The sequence below is a fragment of the Lathyrus oleraceus genome, chromosome 4, assembly GCF_024323335.1.
Source record: "Lathyrus oleraceus cultivar Zhongwan6 chromosome 4, CAAS_Psat_ZW6_1.0, whole genome shotgun sequence".
Classification (NCBI taxonomy): Eukaryota; Viridiplantae; Streptophyta; class Magnoliopsida; order Fabales; family Fabaceae; genus Lathyrus; species Lathyrus oleraceus.
The window spans coordinates 25482806-25497763 of NC_066582.1; the positions used below are offsets into that span (position 1 = coordinate 25482806).

The 14958-nt window shown below is 29.4% G+C and overlaps 1 protein-coding gene and 2 non-coding genes across 3 annotated transcripts; all 3 read left to right on the forward strand.

Annotated features, from left to right (window-relative positions):
* Positions 1 to 5125: 5125 nt before the first annotated feature.
* Positions 5126 to 5817, forward strand: LOC127138551 (uncharacterized). The gene has a single exon (XM_051065022.1). It carries the CDS (start codon positions 5176 to 5178, stop codon positions 5560 to 5562), a length of 387 nt encoding a protein of 128 aa, XP_050920979.1. The 5' UTR covers positions 5126 to 5175; the 3' UTR covers positions 5563 to 5817.
* A 3067-nt stretch (positions 5818 to 8884) lies between these two features.
* Positions 8885 to 8967, forward strand: TRNAL-UAA (transfer RNA leucine (anticodon UAA)). The gene has a single exon. It is a non-coding gene; the product is annotated as a tRNA-Leu (tRNA).
* Positions 8968 to 13605: 4638 nt separating this feature from the next.
* Positions 13606 to 13688, forward strand: TRNAL-UAA (transfer RNA leucine (anticodon UAA)). The gene has a single exon. It is a non-coding gene; the product is annotated as a tRNA-Leu (tRNA).
* The last annotated feature ends 1270 nt before the right edge of the window (positions 13689 to 14958 follow it).

Sequence of the window (14958 nt, forward strand, 5' to 3'; positions counted from 1 at the left end):
TGTCTTTCCTGCACAATAACACACAAATCAAAGGCACCAAGCTTGTTTATCAATGTAATGCATTCCATGTAAAATAAATATGGTTTTGACAATTTTAGCAAGGAAAAAGAGTGAAAGATGCCCACATATGATAGCTCAAATAAGCACTTTTGGGCATCTAACAAGTTCCATGGAACTAATAGGTGAAGATCCCACTGGGGCTCTCCGACTTCTCGATATCTAGAACTTACCGAGTTCTATGACGCCAACAGGTCGAGATCCCGGCAAGGGTCTCCGACTTCTCTATGTCTAGAACCTATTGAGTTTAATGATGCCAACAAGTCGAGATCCCACTAAGGCTCTCCGACTCCTCTATGTCTAAAATCTATTGAGTTCTACGACACCAACATGTCGAGATCCCACTAGGGCTCTCTGACTTCTCTATGTCTAGAACATACAGAGTTCTACGATGCCAACAGGCCAAGATCCCACTAGAGCTCTCTAACTTCTCTATGTCTAGAACCTACCGAGTTCTACGATGCCAACAAGTCAAGATCCCACTGGGACTCTCCGACTTCTCTATGTCTAGAACCTATTGAGTTATACGACACCAACATGTCGAGGTCCCACTAGGGCTCTCCGACTTCTTTATGTCTATAATCCACTAGGTTATATAATTTCAAACGGGTCGAGATCCCACATGGGCTCTATGATGGTTCTACATCGCGAATCGACCAGGGTTCTCCAGCTCCTTCATCAAAATCGTAAATATTCCCAATATACAACATGAATTGATCCATCCTCGATGACACATATTCAAAGGGAGTTTACTATATTAAAATAAGATTTTCACAAGTTTACATGATTTAGGATAAACTCAAAACACTTCACCCCTACATGCCTCGTGCTTTGGGGGCTTATGTACATCCCAAGATTTTTATGAGGTCGGACAACGAGTTTCGTGCACATCTCAGACTCAATTCACCGAGCTCTTAAATGATTGCCCAAGTCGGATCCGTTATGATGTCCCTAGAACAATTAATTGCTGAAACTGTTACAGAAGTGTTAAGGGTTAAAGTGGTTACGAGAATTGTTAATGGTTACTAAAAGCTATTAAAAAACACACCTCTTTAGTATCCAAGACGGGGTAAGGCTTGTCATATAAAAAGATCTTTGATATCAAACAGAAAAGGGATTTGATCGATGAATAACACAAAAAGGAGGAAACACATGAAAAACCTTGGACCACCAATAATGGTTGTCATTCATCCTTAAAAATGGCTAAAACACCAAAATCACCTGAACTGTTGTAATCTCACCTGATCAACTTCAAGAAAGATATATATATATATATATATATATATATATATATATATATATATATATATATATATATATATATATATATATATTTCTTGAAGTTGATCAGGTGAGATTACAATAGTTTGAGTAATTTTGGTGTTAATTAATGTTTAAGAACTATCAATATCAATCGCTAAAGTTAATTAACATTTTAAGATTTAAAAGTTCTACAAGCACCTTAGTGAATTACTTTTGTTAAGCTTAATATATAAACATTTCATAAAAAAAGATTTTTATCTAAAATAATTTTATTGAAAGGATTATATTGTTATTAAAATATTGTTAATATATTAATTACAAAAAGAGTATTTTATTAAATATTTTTCTATCACGCTTAATATTTTAAAATTCTATAAAAAGAGATTTTCGTAAAAATAGTTTTCAACTTGTTATCATTATACTTAAAATTAGAAATTTTAATTATTTTATGAGATTAATTACTATACACAGTCAGCGTAAAAAGTTTTACACCGTCGATTCATCACCATCATCCGTTTGTATTACTTTATAGATTTTTAAAATAAAAGTCAAACTTCTTTTAATATCTGACGTCTATGATTAACTGATGGTGTAAAATTCTTTTATACTATCAGTGTATTTCAATTAAACTCTTATTTTATTATTTTAAAACTCATGATAATTTTAGAAATGAGTAATGTAATTTGTGTGAATTTTTGAATTAGTAATCACTATTGTAATGATTAAATTAAAATATTAGGAGTCTCGTTTGGTTTTAAAAATAAATTTAGAAAAAGTTACTTATCAAAATAAATTATGAAAAAGATATATAATTATGAATTTAATTGATATACACTGACAGTGTAAAGAACTTTTACACTATCAGCTAATCACAACCATTGATTTATTTGAAAGATTTGACTTTTATTTTAAAAATTTAAAAAGTAATACAAACGGATGATTGTGATGCATTGACAGTGTAAAACTTTCTACACTGACAGTGCATAACAATTAATCTCTATAATTATATAAAATTTGAGATACAAAGTTAAAATATTTTTTTATTCAAATCAATTTTATAAGTCAAGATTTTTCAAAGAAAGTTATACATGATTTTACTAAAAAAAAATATTAAGAAGATTAGTAAACAATCTATACTTCTCATTATTTTAAAATTAATATTATTTTCATATATTTTATTTTGAAATTTTATTTAGTCTCACAAATATTTATACTTCATATTATTTTAATTTTAAATAAGAGTACTAATAAAAATGCTAAATGTTACGAACTAAGCTTCGTTGAAATTGCACGACAAAATTTCCATTTAAAAGAAAGTTTTTTTATTTTTTAATTTATATTAATTAATTTTTTATTTAGACAAAGGATGTGATACCACATATGAAATCGTGTGGTTCGTGACTTAAATCATTTGTATATTATAGTACTCCTCAAACACTAAATACATTTAAATTATATTTTATATTTAAATGCTAATTATATATTAAATATGATTGTAACAAATATTTAATCATTGCAATAAAATTATTTTGTGCAAGAATTTCTTTTTATGATTTTTTTCTAACAGTCTTCTCCTTTCTTTCTTCAACCCTAATTTTTTCTTTTTGTTTATTCATTAAAGATGAGTAATTTTAGAGTCAAATTTTAATTCAAAATCAAGTTTTTTTTCCTTTTCTTTTCATTTAAATAAGTGATTTCACATATAATTTTACTTTTTTTTTAGATTTCGTTGTCTTAGTGCAACGTTGTATTGGTCATCGTCTTATTATGGTATTATTTTGTTTTTCCGTCTTGGTGCGATATTTGTTCAGTTCAGATTGATATATTAGTTTCAACTTAATGCATATTCAATCAATGATTTTCACGTCGTCAACGCTGCAGACTCAAAAACATGAGTATTTTGAGCATTTCAATTTCGTCATATTTGTAAACTTTATCACATTTGTAAGTATTTTGCTCTTATAGGCAAGAATGATGTGAATTTCTTAGTAAATTCATCCTATTTGGTTTATAGGAATTTTAAAAATTTGTATTATTTGACATATTTATCAATTTAGAATGTGTATAAAAAAACATTGACCAAAGTTAAATTGAATTAAATTTATTTATTTTTAGAAATGAGTCTTCAAACTATGTGTGATTTAATATTTTGATACAAAAATTCTAAAATAATAAAAATCCACACATCTTAAATAATAGATAAATGAAGGAAGCTAGTGACAAATATGAATTGAATATATTGACCTAGAATTAAATTGATCAAATAAATTAAATATTTATGAGTCTTTACCACATAACTTATGAGAATAGTTTATGAAATTCCATACCCCTTACCCTATTTTAGTAAATTGTTCTTTTGTTTTTTTTTTTTACAAAATTAGTCAAATCTTTTTAAACTACACTTATTTACAATTTCGGTAAAAAAAAACTTTTAGAAAAATGAATACATTTTTTTATAGTTTTTACTAATTTGAACAAATTGAATAATTTATAAATTTAACTTAATTTAAAGAATGTCATTTTTTTGGGTCAAGGAATATCAATATTATAAAACTGAATATTACATTTGTAATTATCAAATTTTAACGTTTATCGTCACTTTGACTATAAATAAAAATTAATTAATTGAATGAAATACTCACTAACCATACTTATCAATTTTCTTTCATTCGATTAATCTTGCTTAATACTCTTAATGCAGCTAAATACGAATCTGTCAAACGTTGATCATATCATATAGTGATTGGACGTTTTCAAACCGTGGCCATGTAGCTTACACGGTTATCCATTTCTACAAGAAATTTCCATTTCCAACATTACTTTTCTTAACCACAACGTTTATAGGACTAGTTTTTTAATCAACAAAATTTCCTCTATTTTAATATTCTTTAATCTCAAAATAAATAAAAATGTTTGGGATCTCAATCCCTCGATTTATTACATACGATTATTAAGAAAAAAATTATTATTTAAATTTATTAAATATAGACTATATCAAATATCAAATACATTGACTATTTAAAATATTTATCTTAAAAAAATGAGATATTTTGTCTTAAAATAATTATCCTTTTATAATATCAATACAATATTTATTATTATATTTTCACTATCATACCTCTATTTATTTTAATTTATTCAACCACTTTTTTAACTACAATTAATAAGAATATTCAAGTAAATGATATTAATTTTATCATCAAAATTAACACATTCAATCATTTCCTTAAGAACTGTGAATTGTTCAAATAAGACATTTTTTATGAGATAAAGAGAGTATCAATATTACAATTGACCTCAAACATAGGTTATTACAACTAGGATGATTGACCTATTTGTAATAAAGAGTGTTATAAAATGAATGATCCACTTTAATTTTCAAAACAGCTTTTTCAATTGTACCCTCTAATTAATATTATTTTCATTTATTGATAAGGATACTTTAATAAAAATAGTATTATCTCTTTCATTTATTAATTTTTTTAATCTATATAAAATGATCAACTGGATCACTAATTATGGAATGAAGAAAATATTATCCACTTTAAATATGGGAACTCTTACAACCGTGTCTTTTATAAAAAAGTCCTTAGTTAAATTAAAAAATATAAATATTATATATAAATTATCTTTAATTCAATTTTAAATAAATATTATATATAAATTATCTATTCTGAATGTGAGACTATTTTGCAGAATAAAATAAATTTGTAAAAATATTTTTCCTCATTTTAAATTGAGTGAGTAAATAATCTTCTCCAACACTCCATCTCAACTCATACTATAAATAACCCTTCACCCACCAACCACAAATCAACAATAATCATTTGCATACTCTTCCATCTTTTTCACAACATGAGCACACAAAATCAAAAACCAAGCAAATCTCTACTACACCGCCTAAGAGCCGCGGTGCAAAAAGTAAAGCTTCTCATAAGCTCAACCATTCTGAACCAAACATGGAACGCTGCAAAACTCCTACGAGGTGCTTCTTCTTTGACCAAAACCCAGCTCAGTTTCAACGATCGTCCTGGCTTGATCATGTGTTCTTCCGATGAAACTGATTCAGAAGACGCTGCTTCTCCGTCGCCGCCGCGGTGCCTTCAGAGAACCATAAGTTTTCCTTCCGATGATGACATTGATAAGAGATCGGAGATTTTCATAGCTAATTTCAGACGACAGCTTCTGTTGGAAAGACAAATTTCGTTGCAGCTACGTTATCGGTCGCAGGGAACAACATAGTTATATAGTTTTCTGTTTTTTTCTTCTTCTTTCAATTCTCGAGTTTGGTATCGATCACAAAATGGAGAACTTTGTGTATTTTTTGGGGGAAAGGATCTCCAATTAGAGAACATGTATAAACAGTTTCTTGATTTTTTTGATTTGACTAGAACGTTTTTGTTAGTTGTTCTTTCATTCTCTACCATTTGTTTTTTCTTTTGTCAATTGTTATGTACTGCAAGATACATTGAATTATTGAATTGTATTTTGTTCTTATAGCTGTCTCCTTCTACTCAAATTTTTAAATCTATACAATTGAGTTTGGAATCATGATATGTCATGGGTCACATTTTGCTCTAGTTATTCTCATTTGACAGCTACTCATTTTTTTTTCTTTTTTGTTATAAGAAATTTAATTTTGATACAATATTGAAACATTAAAAAAATTGCATTGTCAATAACTTGTAGTTAAGTAAAGTATAAAAATACTTCTTTTGTCTCATAAAAAAGTCCAATTTTAACCATTCACGATTTTTAAAAAAATAATTAAATAGGTTGATTTTAATGATAAAACTAATATATTATTTACTAGAATACCTCTATTAATTATAGTTAATAGAATTATTGAATAAAGTGAAAGTTAATAAATAAGAATATAATAATAAAAAAATAATAATAAATGAGACGCTTTTATGAAAATATTTTTTTAATTAATAAGCACAAAATGTATAGAATTAAAAGATCCAAATAACTATTACTCTTTCCGTCCCAAAATAATAGTTGTCGCATTTAAAAAAAAGTTATTTATTCCAAAGTATTTGTTTTTTAGTTTTTCATTGTAATTTTAATTATTTTTATCTTTTTATTGTACCCATTAATTAATATTCTTTAATTTATTATTTTTTAACTTTATATTAATGTTAATTCAAATACATCAATAATTAATAAAAATAATTTTGTAAAATTATTATTCTCTTTTATTATTAATTTTTTTAATATGCAAATTATTTTGGTAGTTAGGGAGTATAAGGTAGTACCCCTCATCATCTATGATCTATAAGTACATTAATTTAATTATTCAATGTAATTAAAAAAATTATAAATAAGATAGAGGAAGTAATATACTTGGTTGAATTCAAATGACTCCTCTATGAACAAATTTGATATATTTTGTTATACGACAACAAGTAATGGTGGGTCAGTAGTGGTCAACAAGCCTTCATTCAAGGATTTTTAGATCATATGTCCTTTGTATTCAAGGACTTTTAGATCATATGTCCTTTGTATTTAAGGATAGGTTTATAATTATATTTTCTTAGAATGATATTCTCAAAGTTATTATGTTCAGAAATTATATTTTTATATGTGTTTGGTTGGAATTTTATTTCTTTTAGGAATAATTGTAAAACTTGTTTAATTTAAAATTATAAAAAATTAAAATACATATAAACATGAGAGGGTGTGAACAGTTATATTTGATTGAACTTATATTCATAAAAATGTTATATTATCTCACCCTTGAAAACTTGGAATAATATTAAAAGAAATCATGTTTAAATAAAAGATTCTTTGAATCAATTTTTAAAAATTTGAATTAAACTTGAAAATACTTAATTCTCTTAGTCATATTCTCAAGAATATTGTTCTTAACCTTGAAACAAACACATTCTAAGAGTTTAGATAAGACCATAATCATTCAAAATATTGAAGGGTGTGATAGGTTTTTTAGGATTTTACGACTTTTCCATGACTAAATGGCATGCGTGCAATGTTTTAGATTGGGAAGACTATGCTCTCAATTATTTTCCTTACCTATGGTAAACTGTAGCATTCAATGGCAGAAAACTTCTTATTTTTGTGATTGAACGACGAAGATGCAAATACTCGTTTTCCCACTTACCCGTAGCTAACAGAAAGAGGAACAAAAACATAACAAGTCTTGATGTTAAGGTGTTCATAAAAAATCAATTAATGGTATCTAAATTTTGGTGTTCAAAATCTTCATTAATGGTCTAGAAGCCTTGTCATAGATCGTTCATTTTGGTGAAGAATAAGTTTAAAATGCAATGTGGGATTGTGATAATTTCAAGTGACTTAGTCCGGGTGGGATAAAAAAAATTACCGATGGAATGTTGGGGTGACCTTAGAGATGATTCCATGAGATATATAAATGATTTTCATGCAAATGGAAAATTGGTAAAATACTATAAGTTTATATTTATAGAATTGATTCCAAAAACTTCCGGCCCACGAAGACTATTTGATTTTCGTCATATATCTTTAGTGGGTTGTATGTATAAAACTCTAATAAAAATGTATGATAATTGGGGTATTTTTATAGTTATATCAAAGATTCAATTTCATTTTTGAAAGGGAGACAAATTATTGATGGTCTCCTAATAACAAATGAAATAGGCTTAAAGAAATAGTACATCATTTTCAAGGTGGATTTTAAAAAACCCTTTAAATATTTAGAATTTTAATGCCTGGAGGTTATGGTCTAATTGAGATTTCCTATTTTGCGGACATTATGGATCAAGGAAGACATCACCTTTGCACTTTAATATGTCCTTTTTGTTAGCGGTGCAAGGTCTTAATGTCATATTACGTGGAACAATCGATGTTGGCCTATTTTTAATTTATCAGATATTGATCTTTTATGGATCTTTATCTTTAATTCATTAGGATGATTATGTTGATGACGACAAAACTTTCCTTGACGATCGTCTTGTGTTGCTGAATCTGGACGTAAGGGTGTACTTGAAAATACTCTGACTATCAAGCCATCAGAGGTCATATAATTTGAATTGTGTTTTAGTCTAACATGGATGGTGACTCACTATTTCAATACATATGACATGTCATAGACAATCAGAGACTTGAGATTGTTCACTTCACATGGTATGGTCCCACTAGTGATGATAAGGACTTGGTGAGTCTTCTCGGATACATCAAATGATGTGGCGATCATGAGTTTGACATGGCGAGATGGGTCACTAATGGGCCGAAATGAATGATATCAAAATGGACTTAGATTTTGACATAATGGCCCACAATCCCTCAAGCATGATGCCTATAATTACAAAGTTGTTTAAGAAAAAGTCATTATGATCCACAATCCCTCAAGTATGAGGCCTCTAAGAGTGAAGTTATGTGAGTAACCATCATGGTGGTCAAGTTGTTGAGAAGATATTTCTTTTTGTTTGGATTTGTTGAGTTATAATAATTGAACTGTTTAAAATTTTGTTTTTAGTTCTAGATTGTAGGGCTTGAAGTTGTCAATATATATACTATGATATTATATTCAAATAGATTAATGTGTATGTAAAGTTTAAACAAAAAAGCTGGTTTGCCCGAGAGGTTAAGGGGGAAGACTTAAGATCTTCTGCACATAAGTGCGCGTGGGTTCGAACCCCACAGCCAGCACTTTTGTGATATATTTATTTTTAAAATTGTAGGAATTTAATCTTCCTTATTTGATGATAAATTTATTAGATATATGTGTGAATACATGATCCTTAATCTAGCTCTTTGGACATGTATATATGACATATGCCCCTCTATATTTATACCTGCACAACACATAGATCCACATTGTATACTATATTTTTTTTTCTTCAAATTATAGGGATTTAAACTTACTTATGTGATGATAAATTTATTAGATATATGTGTGAATACATGATCCTTAACCTAGCTCTTTGGACATGTATATATGGCATATGTCCCTCTTGATTGACGTCAGTCCTTCCGTATATAAAACTAAACACACTTAATTTAAATTGTGTTTCAAGGTTTATAATGATATTTTCTTAGAATGATATTCTCACAATTATTATGTTCAAAAGTTATATTCTTATATGTGTTTGGTTAAAATTTTTTTTTTTTTTAGGAATAATTGTAAAACTTGTTTAATTTAAAATTATAAAAAATTAAAATACATATAAATGTGAAAGGGTGTGAAAAGTTATATTTGATTGAACTTATTCTCCTAAGAATGTTATATTATCTCACCTTTAAAAACTTGGAATAATATTTAAAAGAATCATGATTAAATAAAAGATTCTTTGAATCAATTTTTAAAAATTTGAATTAAAAGTGAGAATATTGAATTATCTTGGTCATATTCTCAAGAATATTGTTTTTAACCTTGAAACAAACACATCCTAAGAGTTTAGATATGACCACAATCATTCAAAATATTGAAGGGTTTGGTAGATTTTTTTGGATTTTACGACTTTTCCATGAATAAATAGTCAACGTGTAATGTTTCAGATTGGGAAGACTGTGTTCTCAATTATTTTCCTTACCTGTGATAAATTCTAGCATTCAATGGCAGAAAACTTCTTATTTTTGTGATTGAACGACGAAGATGCAAATACTCGTTTTTCCACTTACCTGTAGCTAACAGAAAGAGGAACAAAAACATAACAAGTCTTGATGTTAAGGTTTTCATATAAAATCAATGAATGGTATCTAAATTTTGGTGTTCAAAATCTTCATTAATGGTCTAGAAGCCTTGTCATAGATTGTTCATTTTAGTGAAGAATAAGTTAAAAATGCAATGTGGGGTTGTGATAATTTCAAGTGACGTAGTCCTGGTGGGATAAAAAAAATTACCGATGGAATGTTGGGGTGACATTAGAGATGATTTCATGAGATATATAAATGATTTTCATGCAAATAGAAAATTGGTAAAATACTATAACTTCATATTTATAGCGTTGATTCCAAAAACTTCCAGCCCACAAAAACTATTTGATTTTCATTCTATATCTTTAGTGGGTTGTATATATAAAACTATAATAAAATGTATGAAAAAAGGGGTATTGGTAAAGTTATATCAAAGATTTAATTTCATTTTTGAAAGGGAGATAAATTATTAAATGGCCTCCTAATAATAAATGAAATAGGCTTAAAGAAATAGTACATCCTTTTCAAGGAGGATTTTAAAAAATCCTTTAAATACTTAGAATTTGAATTCCTAGAGGTTATGGTATAAATGAGGTTTTTTTTTTGGACATACTGGACCAAGGAAGGCATCACCTTAGCATCTATGTATGTCCTTTTTAACAAAATCTCAATAGAAGAATTCAATTTAGGTAGGGGTCTGTGACAAAGCGGCCGACTTTCACCTTTTTTATTTTTGTTAGCAGGGCAAGCTCTTAATGTCATATTATGTGGATCGATGTTGGCCTATTTTCAATTTTTCAGATATTGATCTTTACGGATCTTTATCTTCAATTCATTAGGATGTTTATGTTGATGACAACAAAACTTTCCTTGATGATTGTCTTATGTTGCTGAATCTGGAGGCAAGGGTGTACTTGAAAATACTCTGACTATCAAGCCATTAGAGGTCATGAGTGTGAGTTTTAGGGCTTAGTGTTATGTATACCTAGTTCTCATCCATTCATTAAAATTTGTAATAGTAATATATGGCTTAGAAAGTCTCATAGGGCATGTCATCTAATGATCCTCCTCATACTAATCATCCTTGATCAGGTGGTTTTATAGGGTGTGTCCATTTCCTTGTCTAATGGTCCTATAAAATTTTAGGGTGATTTATATTACACTATTAGGGTGTGTCCATATCTTGGTATGTATTGACTTTTGATACTAGTTGATCAATTGTCAAACACATTGTACCATGGCCCAATCCAGAACAATTACTTTCATAATTTGAGTTCATAATTTTGTAGACGGTACTTTGATTCTTTCCGTAAGGAGATGGTCAAACATCATATCCATGAAGGATACTTAATTATTTTTGAGTTGATGTCGAGACTTAATGGTAACTCCTACAAAATTTTATGGTCGTGTGAGTGTATCAAGGACATGGGTCATGGATCCCTTAAGGGTTATTAACTATAAAATTAGTCGAGTTCCATTTTAGTATCTTGGACTCCTAATTTATGGAAACAAAATTTGGCATTCTATATATCATTTCTTGGTTTAAATTATTATAATGAGGTTGTCATGATGGAGTAACCTTAACTTATCCATGAGAGTTTAACTTGTTTTATTGTAATCATCATTGTCTTCTCTATCGATTTTCTTTCTTTCCTCAAATCACCATCATGTATTATTTCTAAAATTTAATATGTGTTTAAATATTTTATTTAGGGGTAGTATGGAAGCTCACAAGGTCCCTTAAGTTACGTAGGATAATGTGTGCTTAGATTTAATCAAGGAGGTTTGGGTCTTTGGAGGGTGGAGAAGTTTAAGTTTTCCTTCTTAATAAAATAGTGTTGTTAGCTTGGTTTGATGAAGAACAATTTCATTTTAAGGTGTTATTTAAAAAATATGGGGTTGAGCAAGACTTTGTGTTGAGTGAAGGTAGGAAAACATATATTTGGTTTAGGGACTTACAACCTATTAGGTATGGAAAAGGGTAAGTAAAGTTAGTTTGTTTAATGAATAAAATTTTACGGAGGTAGGTAATGGCGAGTTGACCTCATTTTGGCATGATCTTTGGCTTGAGGGAGGTCTAATTTTTTCAATATTTAGAAGACTTTACAACTTATCTTTGGACAAAAAAGTGTCTGTTGTGAGTATGTGTGTTGATCAGGATGGATATAAGATAGAGGTGGGTGGTGTTAGAGAATACAATTGGTCACACGGAAAGAATAGTTATTTACATATTGTTTTTATTTGTTAGTAATTTTTTTTTTGGGAAATGCATCTAACAGTCAGGTTTGACATTTTAACCCTTATCATGATTATTTTGTCAATAATGTGTTTATATTTCTTCCCTAAGATGTGACTTTGGATCCACCATCTCTTTATAATTTGGTTTTGAAATAAATTGGTTCCATTAAAGGTGTCATTTTTTAGCTTGGCGGATGATTCCAAACTGGATTCCAACAAAGATTAACTTGATTCATCATGATATCATTAACTCATATTCATCCTCATATTTACATGGATGTAAGGTAGATGAGGTATATCAACATGTATTCTTAGAATGCTCCTTTTCAAGAAATATGTGGATGGGATTTCTACATTGGTTAGGAATTTCTAAGGTGCTATGAAAAAATATAGTCGCTCGCGATCATCAAATTTGTGTCGTTTCGCTCTTAAAATGAATCAAGTACCGTCTTTCACTTAATTTGGTTTTTGTTTTCTATGACTTTTTTGTCTGGTGGCTATTTGGTAGGTGAACCAAAAGCCTCCAAGTAATATAATTTATATGAGTCACTTTCACATGGATTTTGTTAAATCATAGGAGACAATGATAAATTACTTGATTTGATAAACAAGAAATTCTAATAATTTGGGGGTACTCAAAATGCAAGATTAAATATAGAACAGTATGTAAAATTAAGGTTTAGAAAATATATTTGTACTTGCAGTGAATACAAACATAGAGACCCTAACTGTGATACACGAAGCTATAGGTATTTTAAGGTTTGTAGTATGGGAATATGTTATCCTTAACATTTATCTTTAGAAATGTGTATATGGACTTTGTCCCTGTTAGGGAACTTTAGTCCTTTTTCATATTATACTGACCACACATGATTTGAATTGTGTTGTAGTCTAACATGGAAGGTGGCTCACTCTTTTAATACATATGATGTGTTATAACCAATAAGACTTGAGATTGTTCACTTCATATGGTATGGTCCCACTGGTGATGATAAGCACTTGGTGAGTCGTTATCGGTTGCATCAAATGATATGGTGATCCTGGGTTTGACATGGAGAGATGGATCACTAATGAGCCTAAATGAATGATATCAAAATGGGCTTAGATTTTGACATAATGGTCCATAATTCCTCAAGCATGATGCCTACAATTACAAAGTGGTTTAAGGAAAATTCATGATGGTTCACAATCCATCAAGCATGAGGCCTCTAAGAGTGAAGTGGTTTGAGTAACCATCATGGTGGTCAAGTTGTTGAGAAGATATTTCTTTTTGTTTGGATTTGTGGAGTTATAATAGCTGAACTGCTTAAAAATTTGTTTTTTTTCTAGATTGTTGGGCTTGAAGTTGCCAATATGTATACTATGAAATTTTATTTATATAGATTAATGTGTATGTGAAATTTAAACAAAAAAGTTGGTTTGCCCGAGAGGTTAAGGGGGAAGACTTAAGATCTTCTGCACATAAGTGTGCGTGGGTTTGAACCCCACAACCAGCACATTTGATATATTTATTTTTTAAATTATAGGGATTTAATATTACTTATGTGCTGATAAATTTAATGATCCTTAACCTAGCTCTTTGAACATGTATATATGGCATTTGTCCATCCGCATATAAAACCAACCACACTTAATTTAAATTGTGCTTTAGTCTAACATGATGAGTGACTGACTCTTTCAATATGGATGGATATTTGAACCCAATCATAGACTTAGGAACCACCTGACAATTGTTATCAACTTTCCTTTTGACAGTTGTCAACAAATTTTATTGAAAGAGCTATAATTAACACCAAAACATATTTGACTTAGAGAGTTATCATCTTTTAAATTGCTTGATAGTTGTCATCGTCAAAATAAGATGACGGTTATACCTGCACAACACATAGATCCACATTCTCCTTTTTTTATAATGACAACACATGTCTCAGATAAGTAGTAAATCACAAATAAAGAGAGTATACTATATTTATTTTTTAAATTATAGGGATTTAATCTTACTTATGTGCTGATAAATTTATTAGATATATGTGTGAATACATTATCCTTAACCTAGCTCTTTGGACATGTATATATGGCATTTGCCCCTCTTGGGGGACGTCAGTCCTTCCGCATATAAAATCGACCATACTTAATTTAAATTATTGAAATTCTAGTTATCAGACTTTGGATGTCACTCGGGTTGTTATGACATCCAATTCTGCACAGACAGGGATTATGCAGAACTTAACAGTAAGTGCAGTAATAACACAAGCAATTGTTTACCCAGTTCAGTCCAACATGACCTACATCTGGGGGCTACCAAGCCAGGGAGGAAATCCACTATTAGTAGTATCAATTCAAAGCTAAACTCACCCATTTACAACTTATCACTTAATCCCTACCCAATGCAATTTCAATCTTAACCTAAGATCAGAGTTCCTACTCACTCCCCCTCAATCACCTCAGTGATTACTATCTTTAAACAATATTAAAGACAAGTTGAAGTCACACTTCAAACAACTCTTGATTGTGCTTCACAGCTTTAATCAAGATACACAGCACTCACGCTTAAAAGCTTTGAGTGACACAACACTTACAACTCAATGAACACCCTATGCCACAGCAATCATCTACTTGATAATGGCTTGGCTTACAAGATACGTCTAATACAAGACTCACAAAAATACAGCAGTGAAGTATGATGGACACACAAAATCTTCACGCCTCAAAATCCCTGCAACTGAATGAAGGAACGCCTTCCTTTTATATTGCAGTATCCTGGGC

What these genes read in the sequence shown, in the direction of transcription:
- LOC127138551 (XM_051065022.1), top strand. Translation starts at nt 5,176, where the DNA reads ATGAGCACACAAAATCAAAAACCAAGCAAATCTCTACTACACCGCCTA.